This window comes from Equus quagga, chromosome 9 (assembly GCF_021613505.1).
Source record: "Equus quagga isolate Etosha38 chromosome 9, UCLA_HA_Equagga_1.0, whole genome shotgun sequence".
NCBI classification, from domain to species: domain Eukaryota; kingdom Metazoa; phylum Chordata; class Mammalia; order Perissodactyla; family Equidae; genus Equus; species Equus quagga.
In genome coordinates, this window is record NC_060275.1 from 28,635,925 (window position 1) to 28,658,137 (window position 22,213).

The following is a 22,213-nucleotide window of genomic DNA, read 5'->3' on the forward strand; positions in this document are numbered from 1 at the left end:
CTATCAGCTAGGACCTTCAGGATCGCATCAAGATTCTCAGCAGCGTGGGCCCCCCCTTCCCACCCCTGCTCCGGGCACGGCCAGCTCCCTCCCTCCCACTCGGCAAGGCGGATGGGGGCAGTCACCATTCTGGATGGGTGGTCCTCCCTCCACCCCCTCCTTTCCCTCAGACACTGATACCACCAACTCCTCTGTCCACAAAATGTGCTTGCAGGCTTATCCTCTACATCAAATGGCTCAGAAGGCAAAGTTTGGCTGCAAGGGCTATGGCCGTGGGGGGACCTGGTGAAGGAAAATGGGGCGTCCACTGGCTAACTCTTCCCTCAGCTGTCAGCTCCCAGCTGTGTCTCAATGTCCACTCGGCAGATGGGGCATTTCTTGCTCATGGCAAGCCACTGGTCCACGCACAGTTGGTGAAAGAGATGCATACAGGGTAGGCGCCTGGAAGAGAGGAAGGAGAGTCAGAGGAATGGTCGGAGGGAAGGGGTCCGGAGCTGTGCCAGGAGCTGAGGGATACAGGCTACTGAGAAGATCAGGAGACTCACACCCAGGACCACTGGGAGATTGGCCAAAGAGGGTCTTGGGAGCCCTGCCATGGAGTGAGGCTGTGGCTGGGATGGGAAGTTGTGACAAGAAGGAGAGCCCCAAGGCCCTCGTCCTCCATGCAGCCCTTTTAGATCAGGCTGAAACAAAGCCATGATTTTGTCTTAGACCCATTCAGGCCAAATATCACTCTATTTACTCACACTTTGTGTCCACGGGTTCATAGCCATGGGTACCACACATCTAGAATGTTCTACACTCCACCTTCCTAGAACAACCACAAAGCACACTATGGCACACTTGGCACTCTCTGTCTCTCTCTCTCTCTCACACACACACACTCACACGCACACAAACAAGTACCCCCACTCCTGACACACAGTATAGGAGTGATCACCAATACCCAAGAGGGAGTGGAAGAGGCCAGCCTCCTACCTCACATCTTCTCCATCTTCCAGCATAGACAGACAGATTGTGCATTTCTCATCTGTGTCTGACTCCTCCCCCTCTTCCTTCTTGCCCTTGCCATCCTGGGGTCTTCGCTGTGAGAAGCAGAGGAGGAGCTTTCATTACTTGGGGCAGACTCACCGGGTGACCATTGCCTTTCATCCACAGCCTCCCACTCCCTTGCGGCCTCCTGTTCCTTTGAATTAGTCTCTTTAAGTTCCTAAGTAACAGCCAGACTTCTGTGCTCTTCCCTTCTGCCTTCTCTCTGCCTCCTCCCAACCCCTCCTCCCTGCTCAGGATACAAAGGGTTAAAGCCAAGCGAGGAAGAGGCCAAGTGGACTTTACTTTTGTTGTCCCATGTAATTTATGTCACAGGCATAAACTTTATGCTGTCCTAGGAGCATAGAATTTGGAAAGGAATCGGGTACCTGATGAATCAGTTATTTGCAAAATGATGGCTGTGCATAAAGAGTTTCCCCCTTTTTGTTCAACTCATGCTGTTCACTCCTCATTACACCCTTTCCAACCTAGGTCCCTACCTCCAGGCTTCTCCCTCCCCTCTCAGGTGCAGCAGGCTCCATCCATCCACCCATCTATGCAACCATTCTTCCTTCTTTCCTTCCTCCCTCCCTCCCTTCCTTCCTTCCTTTCTTCTTTCCTTCCTTCCACTCACTAATATATATTCATTTATTCATTCATTACTAGATGTAGGCAACATTCTTCAACCTGGCATTACATCTGTAACTTGTACTACACTCTTATTTTATATTGTTGGATTTCACTCCCTATCCAGAAAGTTCCTCTTATATAGGCACAGTTCCAACATGAGGTTAGACATCATGCAGGCACTCTGTTTAGACTTATTGACTTTAACTGTCCTGTTTTAAATTCTATGATAATTATTTGAATATAGTAGCCACTAAGTAGAAAGTTCCAAGTTCTTAGATGGTGTGGACCGTGGCTCACTCTTCTTTAGGTACTGCCCCACATTTGGCCAAGCACAGGTACACCATTGGTGCTTAATAAATATTCTGGAGAGGAAGGAATGTAATCAGTGAATAAATCAGCCTACCTCTCATGCTCCCATCTCCATGCTATGTGGTGAAAGTCTGACAGTACCCATGGGAAGAAAATTAGCCCTTCTGTCTCCCCTCCAGGGATAAGCAGACTGAAAGATCACTTTACTGAGAAAAATCTATAGTCACTAGATGGAGGCCACCCAGAGAATGACCATGACCTTGAGGCCAGCCCTAGATGCCAAATCTCCTTATACTGATCCTTAGTCCTAAGTTCTGAAGTTCCTTAGTCTGATATAGTCTGAGGAATACTGTAAGCTCGCTAGAAGAGACAAGAAAATCTATGCCTTCTGCTCTCAGCCTCCTTGTGCCCTATACATCCCATTGCAAACCATGCAAGGCTACTACAATAAGTATCCCCTTATCCAGAATCCAGACAACCAGAATTACATCCATAGTCCCACATAATTGTCATGACTTTTGAGTATGAATGGAGTCATGAGGATCTGTCTGCCTAAGAGCCCAGCTGGGGTGGCTAGAGAAGTGGCCTTCTTTTAGTTGGCCTTGCAACAAAAGGGATGTTCTGTAAAAGACACCATTAAGACTCAACTACTTGCCTGTTTTTTTATTGTTTTTTCCCCACTATTATTCATGATTTCCTTTTTATAGCTAATAATTTTAGCTTAATATTCTTACCTTGTTTTACTATGTCTGATCTACAGTTCTTTAAATTATTCTCTTTGAAATTTATCCTATTTCCTATTTTTATTTGTCATCTTTTAGGGCTTCTGCTTTTTCTCTTCTCTTTTCATTATCTATGCAACTTTTAACTATTACTTTTTTCAGCATTTATTTATTTAATATTTATTTTATCCCTCTTTCCCTTACCTTCTGATTTTCATTGACATTCACTTTTCACTTTGATGTTATTGATTTTAATTTTACATGTTGTTTTCATATCTTTTCCTAATTCTTATTCTTTTTATATTTTTCTATTAGACTATATATTTTTCCATGTTTTTTTATTTTGTCCTATCATTACCATTTTAAAATACCCTTTTTGTTTTACATTATTTTACTATCAGTTTAATTTTTTTTCACATTTCGTTTGGGTCCTAGACTTTATAAGCTCTCATTTTTAATTTCTCTTATTCCTTACTTAAAATATTTCTACTCCACTAATTCTTTTTTTATTCTCATAATTTTCTAGCTTGACTCTTTGTCTCATTGGTTCGATCCATTTTCCTTTTTCATTCTTAGTGCTTGGTTTTTTTCCTTATCTCCTCCTGGCCTGTTGAAAGGGTGGTCGGTGACGCACATGGCCCTGGCGGGAGCAAGCACACCCTAGTCAGGGAAGTAGAAGCTGCTCCCGGCTCCTGAACATGCCTCATTCCCTTCCATGTTCTTCTCCAATAGCTCAAAGCTCTCTCTCCAGAGAATGACAATTTTTTCCATGCAGATGACACCCTTAATTACTGAAATACTGTCATTTCCTCTGTTAACATACTATCCGTTCCTGACACATAATAGTAAATGTTGGTGGAATCACTTAGGGATAAAGCCAGTTCCTCCATGAGGAGTTGCAGAGACTGAGACTCATAATCCTTGACGTTGACACCACTGGCACCTGGGCAAGCCTAGACCAAGTGAGCCCCATCTCAAGGTGAGAGCAGAGCTGTGCTAAGTTGTGTCTATGCATTCGCCCACTGAACCCCCAGAGCACCCCTTATGTAGCACTAATATAGCATTCCCATTTTACATTAAAAAGGGCAGGGAAGGGGCCAGAAAAGCCAAGTAAGTTTTCCAAAGTTGAACAGCTGTGAGTGGTGGTTATGGATGGGATGTCTGCATCACCCCAAATTCATATATTGAAGCCCTAACCCCCAATGTGATGGTGTTAGGAGGTAGAGCCTTTGGGAGGTAACTAGGTTTATATGAGCTCATGAAGATAGAGCCCCCATCATGGGGTTAGTGCCCTTATGAGAAGAAGAAAGGACACCTCCTCTCTCTATCACGTGGAGATGCAGAGAGGAGGCAGCTGTCTGCAAGCCAGGAGGAGAGCCCTCAGCAAGAACCAAATCTGCAGGTGCCTTGATCTTGGACTTCTCAGCCTCCAGAACTGTGAGAAATAAATGTCTGTTGTTTAAGCCTCCCGAGTCCATGGTGTTTTGTTATAGCAGCTTGAATTGACTGAGACAGTAGTAAAACTGAGATTCAAAACTGGCCCTGTCTAACTCCAACACCTAGTGCTCTCCACCATGCACCCCAGGGCCCCATAAGGAGGTAAAGATGGGCTCTGGCTGGACCACGATGAGCATGTTCCTGCTCCAAGTTTCTTAACACTTGTCAAGTTTTTAATTCTTCCAGGAGGGGGGATATTTTTAAATTATTTATTTATTTGGGTTTTTTTGAGCAGAAAGTACAGTGTGTTTCCATATTCCTCCCCCTCCCAAGACACACACAGTTGCCTTTATTATTAACAGCTTACATTAGTGTGGTATGTTTGTTACAATTAGTGAAAGCAATAGAGATCCAGTGTTGTTAACTAAAGTCCGTTAGTTTACATTAGGGTTCATTCTTTGTGTTGTACATTCCATGGGTTGTGACAAATGTACAATGTATGTGTCCACCATTACAGTATCATACAAAATAGTTCAACTGCCCTCAAAGTCCGCTGTGACCCACCTATTGATTCTTCTTTCCCTCCCCCACAGCCTGTTGGCAACAACAGATCTTTTTACTGTCTCTAGTTTTGCCTTTTTCAGAATGCTATATAGTTGGAATCAAACAGCATGTAGCTTTTCAGGCTGGCTTCTTTCACTTTGCAATATGCATTGAAGTTTCCTCCACATCTTTTAATGGCTTGATAGCTTTTAATGGCTTTTTATCAGGGAATAATATTCCATTGTATAGATGTGCTACAGTTTGTTTATCCATTTGGTTATTGAAGGACATCTTGGTTGCTTCCAAAATTTTTTATTTATTTTAATTTAAAAACTTTTAAATTCAGATTCCTGGGCTTGAATCCTACCCCAGATGGCTGGGCAATCACCCTGCAGAGTCTACCTATATAGCTTAGGGTAGAGGCTGTGAATCTGTGGCTTTAAAAGCTCCCCCGGTGATCCTGATTCTCAGGCAAGATTGGAAACCCCTCCTCTGGAGCCTTAGTTGCCTGTTTGTCCATGTGAGATTGGACTTGGAATTCTTTTCTAAGGCAAATTTTAGCCTTCAGTGCAGGTGTTCCCTTTGCCTGCCTCACTCAGATGCAAACAGTTATATGCCTGTACTCCTAGTTAATATACCCAGTCACAAGTCCATATGCACACACACACATACCTAGCCCTCCTCCTTACTGCTGAGAGGGCCCCCGTTTCTCCTCCTGGCAGAGGCAAGAGAGAAGACCCTGGGAAGGTATTGCAGCTTCAGAACATCTACCCAGAGCAGAGGCTTCTAGATTTTAGACTGTACCACTCTGTGGACATGCAGGCCAAGGTCAATTAGACAACCCACACTCCCCATCCCCCAACTGTGCAGGCTGACCTGCTGGCAGACTCACCTTCTTGTACTTGTGGGGGAAGGTGAACCTCTCAATGGTGTTCTGTACAGCTCCCCGAGTCACATTTCCCAACCTGTCCTCGAGCTGCAGCAGCTCCTGAAAAGAGAAAAATGTGCATGTGTGCCCTGGGCACGTGCGAACACACACATACACACAGTAAGGAAGAGGGGCACTGGGATGCCAGCAGGAAGCATTCACATAGCCATTGGGAAGAACTGGTCTGATGCAGAAAGACCATAGTATCTCTACTCTCTCTCTTTTTCTCTCTTACTCTCAACCCCAAGGCTCCCCTTTGCACCAATGCCCTACCCACCAGCAGGGGAAAGGGAGAGGAGATGATGAACGATGATGGCATCTCCACCAACCCAGTTGGGACCAGGCTGGCAGGAGGATTCCCAGACAGAAGAATATACCTCGTAGCTCTCCCGCACGGCAGAGGTGTGTCTGCTGGGGTTCAGTCCCTGGAGAGCAAGGAAGTGAAGCTGAGGGTAAGGGTAGTTTCGGATTTCATGGACGACCTGTTGGGGAGAAAATGCCTTGGATAGGAATCAAGTCTTGATGAACCCAGCAACCGATTCTTCCTCCAGCAACGGCCAGTCACCACATCCCTGAGATGCTACAGGCAGAAGTGCTGTCTTTCCCGCTCCTCTGTCCCCCTCCTCATCAAGAACCAAGCTTGTACCAGACCAGCCTCAGAAAGAATAATAAAATCAGGAAAATAAAAGACTAACCTGGTTGGGCATTTATTTCATAGTGGGCTCTGTTCTAAGCCCTTCACATATTTATTTATTTAATTATCTCATCTGATCTACAATGTGGGTGCAATTACTATTCCCATGATACTGATACAGTAAATGAGACACAAACAGATTAAGTTAGTGGCCAGAGTTATGCAACCAAGTGACAGAACTACTATTTGGAACACAGGCAGTTGGATGGCAGCATCCATTCCTTCCCCTTCTGCTCTGCACTGCCCAGACTAGGGTGGGGCAAGCGAGGGCACAAAATACAAGAGGACACCAAAAGACCCAGGAAGCAAGATAAATAATATTTTAATGTGATATTTAAAAAAAATAAAAATTAATGCAAAAAATCCATAATGAACAGTATATCAAAATTTTAAATAGAGACAGGATCTGACCCTGTACTTGCATGGCCCTACCTCACTCGCCTCGCCCTGACCCAGCCTATGAGTCAGAGGGACCCGGTTTCCATCCTAGCTGTTCAGCTTACTCACTGTAGGACTCCGGGCCAGTTCCTTAACCTCTCTGTGCCTGAGTCTGCCGAGTAAAATAGGGATAATACCCTTTCGTGTAGGGTCATTGAGGGGCTTCAATGAGATAATTCACGTAAAGTGCTCAGAACAGCGCCTGGTATGCAGTAAGTGCTCAATAAATGTTAGCTTTTGTTCTTAGGAGATGGGGCTTCAGAATGCAAACCATAGAACCTCGGAGCTGCCAAGGACTTCTGAGACTACTCATCATAGGTTCTCATTTTACAAATAAGGAGACTGAGGTGCTGCCTGCCTGGTGGCAGAGGCAAGAGCTGGCAGGGAGGCGTTATGCTTCAGGGCAGCAACGTGAAGAAGCTATCTGGAAATAAGATTTTTAATCAGCCTTTTGCTGCTTTAATGGAGTATCTTCGCCTTCATTCCCTGCAGCCTGCAATGCCAGGAACTCAAAAGCCCCCCACACCCCACCGGATCCTCTGCAATCTCAGCACCCCACAGTGAGGAAGTCCTGCCCCCTGCAGAGAGCAGAACTGCATCTGTCGGCCAGCCCGGGGGCTCCCTCTGGGGTCCCTTCTGTTCCTCACACCAGTCCTGGGGGATGGGCGAGGCAGGTGTCTTCTTCCCATTTCACAGGTGAGTGAAGCCAAAGCCCAGGGAGGCACCTGACCCCAAGAAGTTCACTAAACAAGGTCATATGGAGTCCAGGGGCTTCCCTGCCTGCTCTTCACCCTGAGCCTTTTCCCCACAGGCCACAGCCTGCCACTTGGCCCCTTTCCGCCCCTCCAGGGCCCGCCCGGTCCTGTCCACAGTACTAGCTTCAGTCCAGTAGGTTCCCTTTATCTCTCCCCTTCAAGCCAGAGTGGGAAGAGGAGCTGAGAGGGGAGAGTAGCAGTTGATTAGCCTGGGAGAGGGACACAGGGGACAAGGACATAGGAGAGGGGACATGCGGGACAGGGACATGGGGCAGAGGGACCCAGGGGAAAAGGACCCGGGGAAGAGGGACCCGGGGGAGCTGCAGACCTCAGCCCACCATGGGCCCCCACCAGGCAGCAAGGAGGCAGTGTCCCGGGGGAGCCCTCCACTCACCATCTGCGTGGAGGAGGAGTTTCGGGGGAAGTGGTGCATTCGAGGAGTCGCTAGGTAATGCTGATAGTGCTGAGGGATGGGCCGCACCTGGAACTGAGCAGGACTCAAGCCGGCGTCCACACTGAGATCCCTGCAGGGACATGGTCACAGTGAACCACAGGTGGTGTGACTCAGCCATCAGGCTGCAGAAGGAACCTCAGGCATCACGCCCATCGAGGAGAATCAGAGTCACAAACTGCCAAGGCTGCAAGGGGCAACCTCACTAGCTCTTCCCCTCTTTATAGTGAAGAAACTGAGGCACAGACGACAAAGGGATCTTGAGGTCTGAAGGAGCTAGAACAGTCCAGGCCCCATAAAACTTCCTGAAACTAGTCACCAAAGTGCCCTCTCACGACAAAGCCCATGCCTGAGAGAAATGCTGAAAGATGGATCGAAACAGAGAAGATCAGAGATACAGAGCAAAGGAAAGACAGCCCAGACAGAGTGGAGTAGGGAACAGAGGGCATACTGTTACCAACTTGAGAAAACAACAGAAAATGAACCTCGACAGCTGTGAGGCAGGAAAAGCTATCCTGGACCCCAGCCCCTGCCATCCACCCGAGAAGTACAGGAAAACTGATTTCACTTAAAAATTAATCAATTAATGCAACTGCAAAGGAACCAGAGCTCCCTGGAAAATGGCTGATTTCAGGTCTGGGGCAGAAAATGTGCAAAATGAGATTGAAACATCTTGTCATAACTGAAAGCAAGAAAGTTATCCAACAAGACCAGGCTCAAGTCAAAAGGATTCAGGAAGCATCCTGAAGAGGCTCCCACTGGCTGGAGTTTGGGCACTTCCCATGTCAGCGAGCATAACTGCAACAGACTGAATGAACCGCGTCAAATAGGTCCAAATCCATGGGGGTGAAGTGATGCTAAAGGACACTGGACCCTTTGAAGGATGCCGGGGAACAAGCTCTTCATTTCGAAAACTAGTAAATAAAGGGAAAGAACTAAGCATTTATCTTGCCTCTCCTCTCTTCACTGTACTTCACAGTAACCAAATAGTTGATGAAGGGAAATTGCATTTATAAAAGTTTTCTAGCTAAGAAATGAATAAAGAGGGATTGAATTATTTGTCACCTTTGCAACCTCTAAAGAAATAAAGGATCCCGGCAAGGATCGTCAATTGCTGCTAACACCACAAAAGGAGAGACACCAGCTTTCTGCTGGAAGACGCACCAGCACCTATGAAGTAGTTTTGCCAAGAAATAAGAGCTGAACCTGAATCTGCTCAAGGCTTGATCTAAGTTCCAGTGTATGGAGAACAATGGAAACTGAGGGACATCTTAAGTGATACCACCATGGTATAACCACCAAAATCCAGATAAGGGGAAACTCTACTGGAAAACAGCCTGATTTCTGCAACAAAGACATTATATATATATATATATATATTTATATTTATATTTATATTTATATATGAGGGGTATTAAAGGAATTTCTGCTTCCAGCCATGATATATATTTGTTATGATGTATATATATTCCTGTATTTCTTATAGATATTAGCCTGGATCCCTGGAATAACTCCAATGAGTCTGTCATTTGAGAAATGAGCTAAACTCTTGGAGCCAATTGGAAGCAAACTCAGAAATCCTCTACTCCAGCCGCTCGTTTCTGCTGGCCCATCTGTGGCCTGCAGAAGGGCAGCCTTAGTCCTGGGCTAGCTGATTAGGGCCACCAGGGTTTCTGCCCCATGCCAGGGCTCATTCCATTGACCTACCCCAAGGAAAGGAGTTCCACAAGGCACCCTCCTGTGAGAGAAGCTCCCACGTCAGCATTTACCAGCAGTCTCAGGGAGCCCAGCAAATCCAAAGCAGGGAAGATGTTCAGGGAATTCAATCAAAAGCAAAGTCCCAAGGAACTTGGAACAGAGTCACCCTGAATCCAAGAATGCTGATCGGAGAAGCCAAAGGTGCTTCAGCCCTCAGATGAGTGGGATGACCTGCTGGGGTTGGGTCTGGGTGGCTCTGGGATGCCCCTTTGACCATCTCGTCAGAAAATCCCTTCTTGCGCCCAGGACCCCTGAACAGGGGATGCTCCTTGGACCCTAAAGAAGCCTGGGTGGGGACTTGCCCCGAGAAGACATCAGCCCCTAGAGAGGCAGTGTCTCTTCCTGCTGTTCCCACCAGCCTGTGAGGACCTGGCTGAGTCTGGAAAGGGTCATAGAACTTCCCACAGGCCTGAAGTCCCGGGGTTACCCAGAACGGTGCCCTGGAGACTTCTTGTGGACATCGTCTCAATGCACAGTTTTTGTCAGTTGTGTCTAAACATCAAACTGAGCTTTATTTTCCACTGTCAATGGCCTCGAGGCTTAGTGTGGTCTGGTTGCTATGCAGACCCTTAGATTCTTCCTAGGAAGCTTGCCCCAAAAGGGCATCTTGCACCATCTTGCGGCCTATATCTGGTTCAATTCCTAGAATGACCTAGGACAGAATTCAGTGGTTTCTGATGGTTCTCTAAGCGCAGGGCGGGGGGTGGGGGGAGGGGTTGCTGCCAGACTCTCCCCACCTCCTTCCTCCCAGGGTTCCTTGCAGGGATGGGAGTGGTCCATCCTATCATGCATTTCTGTCATCTAATTTCCAGACTGCACACCTCCTGGCAGAAGAGGCCTCTCTGGAAAAGAGTGGTGGGATGCACTTAGCATGATCACAATGACAAAAAGGCCCTCGTCACCACGAGGCTGGCCCTTGCTGGAGCAGACCTAATTACAAGGCAGGAGAAATTGTTGCTCCTCCTCTGGAAAAGGCTTCCTTCTTAGGAAGCGGAGATGGCACAGGCAGAAACGACCCAGGGGTGGACCCAGATGGACGGGACTCAGGCAGGGCGGGGGCCTCCCAGCATCCCCTGCTGGGACACAGACCAGCCTTTCAGGGCCTCAGTCTTTATGTGTCTGGGGCAAGCGGGGGTCAGGAACGCAGAGTGATTGAAACGAGCGAGAAAGACCAGGAGATTGGGCTGAATAAAGAGAGCTGACAGGGCTAACGCCTGCTCTGCTCCTCCTGGCATCTCCCCAGGAGCACTCTCTCCTATGTCACCTGTCCTGTCCCACTGGCCACGTTGGCCCTTGTTTGTTTGTTCAGATCACTCAGCCCTGTGCAAGGGCCCTGGGTGCTCCGTGGGGGCTGAGTTGAGTTAAATTCCATTGACCTGCCTGCTGAGGGACAGAATTCAGTCCAAACTGCTATTAAATCTTCCACTTTTGAATCTGCTAATGAGAAAAAGGCCGGGCTGAAATTGGCCTGAGCACAATCTATCTTTTTAGGGAGTATGTGGTTTAACAGTGTACCTGAGAGCCAGGAGTGGGCTGGAGACAACAGAACATGTTAAAACAACTATTTTCGGCACCTGGAAGTGCCTTTAGCATCAAATCAAGCAGAACTATCCTGCTTTTGAATCATTCCTGTGTGTCCGGTAAGTGACCCTTGACTAAGCCAGTTTGCCCGATGGAATGGCTGAGAAATGACACAACGGCACTCCTATTTCTTTTTAAATAATCCATCCCTTTCCATTGAGGGTTTTTGTTTGTTTTTACATTCTTAAAAAAAATTTTTTTGACCTCAAAGTTGCGAGAACAGCACAAAGAGTTTCCAGATACCCTTCACCCAGATTCCCCAAGTGTCAACGTTTCACTATTTTTCTGCATTTCCTTCTCTCTCCATCCATGCATCCATCCACACACACACTTCTCCATGAAGTATTTAAAAATAAGTTGCAGGCATGATGCCCTTGACCTCCGAATGCTTCAGTGGGCTGCAGGTCTTTCTCAAGTGTTTGGGTGTTCGGATCCGACCCCAGTTTAGGTCAGCCCTCTCCTGAGCTAGAATCAGAGAGTCGGATAGGATCAAGCATCTAAAACTAAGCAACGCTGCATCCCAGGCAACAAAGACCTCCGTCCTGAGCGCAGGGGATTGTGGGAGGACTTCACAGGGGCCCGTTACCTACAAAGACATCACAACAAAGCCCTCAACCTCTTTCCCCAGCTTCTCTCCCCAGGCTTTGCCTCCCACCCAGCTGGCTCTGTCTCCATCCGCCTGTGTTTTGCCTCGCTGGCACGCCCTGGCACCTCTTTGTGGGTCTCTCAAGGCCCACCCGCTCCTTCCCTGGCCACCCTAGCTCCTGACATGCTCCTTTCTTCCCTCCTCCCAGGCGGCACTGGTCCCCAGGCCTCACTGAGCTTGGGGAATGTTTTGTATCCCTGCCCCCTCCTTCCTAACAGGACCAGGTGCACTGAGCCCCAGACTGGGCACATGATGGCCCCCAGCCATGTCTGAGCTAATTGCTGGAACCAGGCTGGGTGGGGGCCGTCTGGCCCTGAGGGTGGCTGGGGACAGGGCAAAGGCTGGAGCTTGAGGACCAGATGTCTTGCACCATTCTAGCGAAGGAAACAGGAACTCGACAGATCAGGTAAGACCTCCTCCCTCCCTACTCCCCCAGGGACCCCAAAGACTCACCAGTCGGTGCCCTCAGCCAAATACCTGGGCTGAGGCGTCTGGAGTTGGTGGCTGAAGTCGAAGCTTGGATGGAGGCGGTGGGGGTGGACAGACACACGCTCCTGACTCCGCCTGCACCGGAAGGGAGGAAGGGTCCTTGGCATCAGGGGCTGCCCAGGGCCAGCCCGGCTCCCTGGAGCTCTGAGCAGCCCCAGCCAGCCTGAGCCCACAGCCTACAGAGCTTCATCCCTCTTCCCAAACTCCAAGGAAGCCTCGCAGCTTTCCTGGCCCAGGTCGAAGCCCACCTCCTCCAGGAAGGCCTCCCTGAAAACTCCAGATCATGGTGACCTCCTCCCTCTGACCTCCTACAACACTCATCTTTTGTCCCAGGCACCCCAACCCCTACAGACATGGACACTTAGGGCCTTAGAGATCATGTAGTCCAGCAGTTTGCAAAGTGTGTGCCAAGCAACCCTGGTGGTCCCCAAGCCTCCTTCATGGGATTCATGAGGTCCAACTATTTTCATAATACTACTATGATATCATTTACTTTTTCACTCTCGTTCCCTCACAAGGGAACGGTGGAGTGTTCCAGAAACTATGTGACATGTGATTCTGCAACAGACTGAATGCAGAAGTAGACGTGAGAACACAGCTGTCCTCTATTAAGCCAAGCATTAAAGAGATTTGCAAATATGTAAAAAAACTAACTCTTCTCACTACATTTATATGTAGCTATTCTTTGAAAAAGATACTATTGGTGTTAACATACTTTTGTTATTGTATTTTAAAATCAGTTAATAAATACTTTTTAAATTCTCTGTTTTAATTTCTAATATGGTAAGTACCAATGGTCATGACCCACATAAACAGAAGCTCACTGTTTCCCTCAATAATTTTTAAGAGTGTAAAGGGTCCTGAGACAAAACTGTTTGAGAACCACTGATCTAGTCCAACTCTCTCTTGACAGCTGAGGAGGATCAGAGAGGTGAAGTGACTTGCCTGGAGTCCCACAGCTACTTCAGACCCATTTGATTAGGGTCGTCTAACTTTACTCTCCACTTGTTTCATAGCTGGTCTCTCCAAGCAGACCGTCCTTTGGTATCGCTTAGGGATGCTGGGTGTTGGAACCAGGTGATCATCAAGCTAGAGGGGACGTGAGGGGTCCCCTAGTCAAATCTCTCACATGGTGCAAAAGTCCATGCGAGCGTCATAGACCACCAGTTACCCAGCCCTTGTCCCTCCACCTGGGTGATGTGACAGAGACACGCTAGCTGTGGAGGGAGTCCGTGTAGGGTCATGATAGCAATCACTGCCTGAAATGAATGCCTCTAAGGGGAGCAAAAGCTGCCTCCTGCGCGGAGACCCAGTTGGTGACTTCGGGCCACGCCTGGGGGGCTAGAAGCCGGTGTCCTGCCCTAAGCCCCGCCCTCAGCCCTCCTCGCCCCGCCCCCTCCCCAGGCAGCACCCACCTGGGGTGCGAGACGAGCCTGCGGTGCTGGGCTTCCAGGAGCTGCTGCTGCAGGAGGTATTGCTGGTGCAGGGCCTGAGGTAGGAAGGAGGGACCTGTGACGTCCTGGAACTGCAGGGTGGGCAGCGGGGTTAGCGACTGGTGCAGGGCGCTGCTGTGCTGGTGGGCCGGGGCCATGTGGGCGCTGAGGCCAGGCTGCGACTGCACGGGGTGGGCCAGGGGGAAGTCGGGCGCGAGCTGCTGCGGCTGCGGGGGGCCCAGGTGGAAGTGGCGGCAGGAGGTAGCGTGCGGATGCTGAGACCTTTGAAAGGGGGCACCTGGAGAGGCGAAGACAGAGAAAGCTCCATGAGGACCACCGCTGCACCCCAACCCCACAGACCTGTCCCGCCCTGGGGACACCCTGCAGCTGGTGCAACTCAAGCCTTTCATTAGAACACAGAAGTGTCTTCACTTTTATATACACGTGGTCATCTTTAAGGCTGCCAAGTAAGGGCTCTGTGTGTATATGTGTTGGAGGGGGGAGGAATAATTAATAGATAATTAATATTTAATTAATAGATAAGCATCCCTTTTTAAAATTAACATATTTATGAACAGATTTTTAAGGTCTGTGAAGGCATTTTGGCTTTCTTGAATTAGACTCCTCCCATGTAACCTCATTGACTTTAGTATCTTTTTTTTTTTTTTTTGAGGAAGATTAGCCCTAAGCTAACATCCACTGCCAATCCTCCTCTTTTTGCTGAGGAAGATTGGCCCTGAGCTAACATCTGTGCCCATCTTCCTCTATTTTATATGTAGGATGCCACCACAGCATGGCTTGATAAGTGATGCATGGATCTGCACCCAGGATCCAAACCAGCGAACCCCGGGCTGCCAAAGCAGAGTATGCAAGCTTAACTGCTATACCACCAGGCCGGCTCCAGGATCTTTTTTAATAGATGCCACCTAGAGAAAACTGAGTCCAGCCTAGCCAAGCTCTGAACCACACTGAAATCTTGGCTAGCCAGGACCCAGGTGTAGGGAGCCCTAATTTCTAGAAAGAAAACAAGCAGAAGTTGTTTTCCATGCAGTTTTAAGAAAAAACTAATCATGCAAAATAGTTTTTATTTAAATAATAATTAAATAATTTGTTAATACTATTATAATCTACTTCAAAGCAAATATTTCCAGGAATAAGCTGGGCTTAGGTGACATTGAATCTAGTCTCCACTACTTTTCTAAAGAAAATTGATCTTGATGACAAGAAAGCCTTATAAGTTCTCTGTGAGCAAAGATCCAGCTCTCGGCACTGGAGTCCTTTGATGATGCAAGCAGTCCTTTAATTTCAGCATTTTAGAGAGGCTTGCAGAGACTTCCTGCTAAACATGGCAGGTTCAACACTGTCTGCTCTTTCCCCAACCCCACTGAAATGAGAGCAAAGGAATAAAGAGAAGATAGACAAGGACAGAGAGAACAGGAGAGGTGACATCAGCAGGCAACAGATGTCAACAGATTTTTGGAAGATGGAAAGCAGATGAGGGAATCAGCAGAGCTGAGAAATTGGAAATCAAGTGCCTACTGAAGGGGAGGTCAACAAGAAGTGGACAGATCCTGCGCACGTGCTGGAAGACTCAGGAGGTGAAGGCAGTGGCTACTTTGGAAGGCAGGAGAGAGAGTGAGAACTGAAAGGCTGACTACAAGTCTGTGTAGAAGTAGTTCTGCCCAGGGCTTCTCCCCTTTTCCATCCAGGGCCCTGACCACTGCCCCTCCCTCTTCCTGGCATTTTGCAGGGAAACTGAGCCAGGGAAGCTCCAACAGAGGAGGGTGGGGTGCAGTACCACATACATGGAAATTTGGAAACCCCTGCCCCTTTCGACCACCTGGTTCTGAAAATGCTGCCACCTTATGCCCCTTGCCTGCACCCTCCACAGCCCTGGTCTAGAAACTGCTCCAGAAAGAGCTGTATAGATACTTCTGGTTAGGAGTACCCCAATAAAATAGTTGTGGCCCCAAGTGGCCACTCTATAATGAAGCCCATAAATTGAAAAGTACACACACACACACACAGCCTCTGGAAGCTTTTAGTGACCTACTCTTCAGTATGAACAGACAGCCCAAGGGTGACCGGTCTCTTGAGGAAGATTACAAAGTGAAAAGAAAAAGTACCAAACTAAAAGCAAAAGAAAAGAGAAGGAGCTCAGAGGAACAGAGGTAATACAGGGACCAGGAAAATATAAACTTCAAAACACTATAATTAATGTCCTCAGGGAAATAAGATGTTGGATCCATGAAACAACGAGAAGCTCTTTTAAAAGGAGTAATGAGAAATAAGAAAGAGAGCTCTTGGAAGTTCTAAATATGAGGGTTGGAAATTTCCCAGGAGGGAGAGCAAGGACACAGGGAGAAGGGAAATAGGAGAAAAATGATGTCAACAGTGAATGATCCAGTCAGAAGATTCCACATTTGACTAGTAAGAGGGAAAGCACGGAGGATACGATGGGGAGGAAACTATGAAAAAAATTGCAAAAACTATTTCCCAGCACAGAAGGTCTGAATTTCCAGCAAAATAGATGGGAGAAGAACCCTGCACCAAGGCATCTGACTGTGAAATGTCCAAATAGTGGGGGCAGAGAAACGATTCTAACACCTTCCAGAGAGAAAACAAAGAGGGGCCATACAAAGGGCCAGGAAGCAAGACAGCATGAGATTTTTCAAGAACATCATCAGAAACTTGAAAACAGTAGAGTAACTGCCTTCAAGGGACTAAGGGGGAAAAAAAGATTTTCAATCTAGAGTTCTATACCCAGCCAAACTATTAATCAAGGGTGAGAATAGATGAAAGACGTTTTCAAACATTCAGGGACTCAAAAAAATAACCCGCGCAGCACCCTTTCTCAAAAATGTGCTGACACAAACCAAGAGAGAGGAACAAAGAACTGGAGGTGATCCCTGAAAGAGGTGGGGTTTCCCATTCAGCTATGCAGGGGCTCTGGCACCATTCAAGGGAGCAGGTCGGTGGGCACTCCAAGAGGGTATCTGGGGCCAGGGGATGGAAAATTTGGGATTACCAATAGATTTGGCCACATGAAAATGGTGTTTGAAGGAATTTTACAATTTCATAGAGAATTTGGTAAGAATTTGTAAAAATGTCATAGAAAGCAAGTAATTATTTACCTCCACGAAGAGAAAAAGTTGTGCAAGAAAGTGTAATTTTTATGCACTACTTGGCTCAGCAGTGAACAATATTTATATATTAATAACAAAACAAGCATTAATATTAAACAGAAAAGACATTTAACAGGAAAGACATTTCCTCCATAATAAGAAAATAGACATCAAAGTTGAAAAATCAATAAATGTCAGTATAAGAATGTATTTATAAATTGACTTAGTAGTTTATGTATTTCAGGAAATAAATACCCGAGGGAGAGTTGGAAGTGTCGAGCTTCAGGCAGTAGGATTGTGGTGGGAGAGCAAGGAGCAGACAATCGCGGTTTTACTAAACGTGTCTTATATTGGTGCTATTCGACTTTGTAAATGACGTGCATGTCGTTGATAGATTTTTGTTAAATATTTTAAAGATAAATATTTGCAAAACCAAATGAAAATAAAAAGAATTTCTGACTGCCCTCAAGTGAACCAGAAAAGAATGATCTAGAAGCTTAAGTCCCACAAGTGTGCCTGATAAGTAGGGCCTCTCTGCCTGGTGAATTCTGACTTCAGTGAGTCCAGGGGCTGTGGCCTGATTACCCCTTCTCCCTCCTTCCACCATCTATCGTCACTTGTGACCATAAAAAGAGAAGGAGAAGCCCAATGTAACAGAAGGAAAGAAGGCAGGAACAGGAGAGGAGAGCTGTTGAAAGCTGAGGAGAAGAAGTGAAAGGCAGGGATGACCATAGAGAAAGGGAGTAGGGTAGAAAAAGGATATTGTAAAGAATCCAATTCAGCACTGTCCAAAAGAATCATAATGTGAGCTCCGTATATAACTGTAAATTTTCCAGTAGCCACCTCTAAAGAAGTAAAAAGAATCAGGTGAGATTAATTTTAATAATATATGGTACATAACTCAATATATCCAATGTTATTATTTCAACATGTACTCAATATAAAATATTACTGAGATATTTTACATTGTTTTTTTTTTTTTGGACTAAGTCTTCAAAATCCAGTGTATATTTTTCACTTATAATACATCTCAGTTTGGACCAGCCACATTCCAAGGGCTCAATAGCCTACTCATGGTTAGTGGCTTCCATATTGGACAGTGCCATCCCAGAGGAAGAAAGCCAACCCCATACACAGAGCAAAGCATTTTAGCCAAGTTTGCTAACTGGTCTGCCTTCAAAAGGAGAGATCCCCATTTCTTAGATGCACACCCCTTAGCCTGATATTAGCTCCATCCTCTGGACCCCACTAACCCCACCCAGCCCTGCCCCAGCCACCCACGTCAGTCTACTCAAAACTCCAGACATGCCACACACATTCCCATTGAGGGGCCTTTGCTCATGCCTTGCCAGCTGCCTTCCCAATCTTTAAAGGTCACCTCTCAACTCTCTCAAGAATGCCTCCCCTGCCCACCAGCCCCAGGGACGCCTTCTTCCTCTGAATTCCTGTAGAACGCCCTGTCTGTATCACTCATTTGGCACCTGGCGCTGGCTACCTTGAGCTGCTTCTTCACACTCGCCACCCCCAGCTGGCTGAGCTTCGTGTCTTACTGTTTCTGGATCCCCACGCACCTCACTCGAGCTGGCGTTCAGTGAAGACCTGTTGACTGACTCTTGGAGGGACTGAGAGAAAATCAGTGGCTCAAAGGGACTGAGGCACTGAGGCTGGTTGAAGGCAAACTGATTTGAAATTGAGAGGGACAGAGAGTGGCAAGTAGGGCCCAGGTGAGCTCTGGGTTTTACTGCTATGGCTTGGCAGGGACAGGTCAGGCACGGCTGGCCAGCATCCTGCCATGAGGGTGCCCACCCCATGAGGGGGAGCCTTCAGGTTTCTATGGAAGCCCATTAGGAAGAGGGCAGACTCTCCTCACCTGGAGCAATTTCCACTCTCCTGGAACCTGTGCCTTCCAGTTGATGCACTGCGAAGTGAGAGCAGGTGCCCTCTCTCTAGGATGGACAGCAGGAGAAGAGTGAGCCAAAGTATCTGTTTGTCCCATAATATTTTAGGAAATTTCTAGCTGCAGAGGTCCTCTGACTGCCGTTCCGGGCCTTGTGTCCCTCTCCCCTGTCATCTCCATCCACAGAGGGTTCTCAGTCTCATCACCCCTGCTCAGAAGGGAATTGAAGCCAAGAAACACCCATTCTGGGGTCCCCAGCCTCTCTCAGCCCCATGTCATATGGGGGTCTGTGAAAGTAGCAGATAATAGCTGCTGTATTTGGTCTCTAACACCAGAAGAGGGATGTTCTTAGGGTAGATATCCAGGCCATGACAAGCCAATGATCAGGGACGTCTGAACAACACTGACATCCCAAAATGTCCCCATCAATAGACAACCTACAATTTTTCCCATTAGAGTTACTCCTTTGGGTTAAAACATAATCTCCAGATGTACTGATTACACTATCCATTTATCATATTTCCCCCAGGGCTGAAATGCCATCAGTTGAAAGATTTATCATGAGCTAAATAACATTTTTAGGGAGTGGGGAGAAAAAGGGGTCTCCCAGAACCAAACCACCACATTAAAGAAACACAGCAAGTGTAAGACACATATTCCATTCAGAAATCTAAAGAAAAACATGCACATCTTAAAATTCAGAAAATCGATGCTGACTATTGGCGCCCCCTGAGAGCTGGCTGGGAGCAACACCTTCATCAGGGGGCTGGGGCCTGAGCGAGGCGGGGCAGGGCTGCGGAGGAGGCTCAGGTCCAGCCCTGCACAGCTGGGGCAGGGGGAGCCCACAGCGCGGGGCTTGCCTGATGCCCACCTGGCACCCACGGGACGCAACAGTCACTCCACAAATGCCAGAGACTGGTGGCTGATTCGTGCCTCGTGGGCAGGGAGCCCAAAGAGGCTGACAGCTGGAGAGTGGGTGGATCAAAGGACAGAAGAAGCCACACAGTCCCACAGGGGAGGGAAAGGTAAGGGAGAAGCAGGGGACTCTGGGGCCAAGGGCTGCGGGCAAGTTGGGTGGAGAGAACAGTGACAGAGGTCCTGAGGCTCTGGAAGTTTCACTGACACTCATCTGGTAAATGACAGAGCGGAGGTTTCAACTGAAGTCTTTCCTGAAAGCCAGTTGTGGGTGGGAGGGAGGGGCCAGAGCCCAGGGAACTGGGAAGCTGGATAGAGGAGAGGTGGCAGTGAGGGGACCTCCCAAAGAGCAGGGCGGCAAGGAAATGCAGCCAGGACACCCAGAGGACACACTAGGCCTTGGTTTCTGTGTTCTCATCCAACCTGGGGATGAGGAGAATGGAGTCAAGGGGGCTGGAGGAGCCTCATGGCTGGGCCTGGGCAGGAGCAGAAAGGAGCCAGGCCAAGAAGTGAGAATGCCAGAGACGGCAGAGACTTATCCCGAGTGGGCAGCCTCCTGAGCTGGAGGAGTATGCTAGCTGTATTCTAATCGGGATTAATGAGGTCACCCCGAAGTAAAGGGGCTTTCATCCTCAAGACTCTAGCACTGAGAGGCCCTGCCTTCAAGTGCTCAGAGGAAGAGGGAAGGGAGGAATAGGTGGTGCTGCGAGGAGGATGGGGGGGAACCCAACATCTCAGCCCGTGGGTGCCTCAGGCACCAGGCCTGCCCAGAGTCCCTGTAGCAGGCCCACCAGCCAACCAGGGCTCTCTGTCTCCTGCTCCTCCCAGGGATGTGGGACCCTGGGAGAGTAGGATGGGAACCAAACCCTCCCAGGTCTCCAGGGAAGTTGGGCTGGCATGTCCCATCCTCCCCAGGCTGGTTCTCAGGGTGTTGGTTCCCTGCTGTCGCTCAACTCATGGACCCAGCATCCCTCTGCCTCAGAGTTGAGGGCAGAACAGGTGGTGGGAAGGGGCAGGCACTGGGCAGGGCCCACGGCAGAGTCAGAAGGGAGGGGAGAGCCAAAGAGACTCCCTCCCAAAGGGTGGTGTGGGGAGAAAGAGGATGGAGGTCAGTCAACCAGCGGGATGGGGAAGGCTCAGACTTGTCATTGCGGAGAGCTTTCTGGAAGCTGGAGCTGGGGTCAGAGTTTACTCCTTTCTGAAAAGCTTGCTCTCAAGCCGCAAAGAAAACAGTCTTTTGAAAAGCAGATTTCTGTCCACAAGAGGCCACTGAGGAAGGCCTCTACTTACTGACGAGGCTTTCAAAGCCAGGCAGAGTTATCCGGTGTCCTGGAGGCCAGGGTGTCTCCCCTCATGGTCCTGTGGATGGGACCTTGGACTTGTCCGTCCTTAGTTTCCTAGACTTGTGACCCACAATAATAACACCTGCTCCTACAACCTGCCCAAATCTCTCGGCTGGCTGGGGCTACAAACATCTGGCCAGGCCTCTCATGAGCAAGACAAGTAGAAAGCAACAACTAGGAGATGTTTGTGAACTGGATGTTGTGACGGCCCCAGGGCCCCACAGCTGGACAGCCCAGACCTGGCTCTCCTGCCTGTTGCCTCCTGCCCTCCAGCTGTCAAGGAAAGCATGTGGTGATGTCCAGCATTTGAAGCGAGCTGGAACAGTGAGAAGCAGGGCAGGCCGGGGCTGACCTTCGAAACCCATCTTCCATATAGCTGCCACATTACCCTAAAGCCCAATTCTGAGCTTGCATCCCTTGCACAAATTCCCCTCCTGGTGTCTCTCCTGCTGTCCCACATGACCTTCCCTCTCACCTCTTCCGGACCCCCGGGGCCTTGGCTGCCTCTGGGCCCCCAATGGCCATTCTCTGTCCCCTGGCACTGCTACCCCCACCTCACCAGACTGTCACGTCCTGTCCAACCTGGACTGCTCAGGGTAGAAGTTAACCCTAGGATGGAATCTCCCAGCCGGATGAGACACCCCAACCCATTTGACCTGTGACATTTGCCTATTATACTTGGCATTTTATTTGTGGATAAATTTTATCTCCAATAATAAGCAGTGAAGTGAGTAGTTTCAGGGAAAATACCATGCAGTAAATGCTGTCTGTTCTTAGAAGGGGCTTAGGAATCTTCCAAGAAGGGCAGGAAGGGGAATGAGAGCAAATGAGAGAATGGAGGAGAGAGGAAAAGAGAAAGAAAGAGGGATGAGGTGGGAAGAAGAGAGAGAAGACAGCAGAAGGAAGGAAGGAAAAGGAAGAAAGACCTCCATTATCTCAGAAATGTTAAGTATTAAAGTATTAGCAAGTAAGGCAATATGGTTCTTCACGGAATCATCGAATATTCAAGCTAAATGAGGCTTGGAGAGTGCACAGCATTTGTTCTACAGATGAGGATTCTGAAGCTGGAAGAGGTGGGGTGGCTTGTCCG

At 48.3% G+C, this 22,213-nt stretch overlaps 1 protein-coding gene across 1 annotated transcript in view; it reads right to left on the reverse strand.

Moving 5' to 3' along the window:
• Positions 1–311: 311 nt before the first annotated feature.
• ARK2C (arkadia (RNF111) C-terminal like ring finger ubiquitin ligase 2C) overlaps positions 312–22,213 on the reverse strand; it is a 100,531-nt gene continuing 78,629 nt past the window's right edge. Inside the window, exons 2-8 of the mRNA XM_046670826.1 lie at positions 13,826–14,141; positions 12,375–12,485; positions 7,880–8,009; positions 5,976–6,080; positions 5,563–5,658; positions 979–1,085; positions 312–441 (exon numbers count right to left, since the gene is read on the reverse strand). Coding sequence (XP_046526782.1) covers positions 324–441; positions 979–1,085; positions 5,563–5,658; positions 5,976–6,080; positions 7,880–8,009; positions 12,375–12,485; positions 13,826–14,141 — 983 coding nt within the window. The 3' untranslated portion in view covers positions 312–323. The remainder of the gene's footprint in view (positions 442–978; positions 1,086–5,562; positions 5,659–5,975; positions 6,081–7,879; positions 8,010–12,374; positions 12,486–13,825; positions 14,142–22,213) is intronic.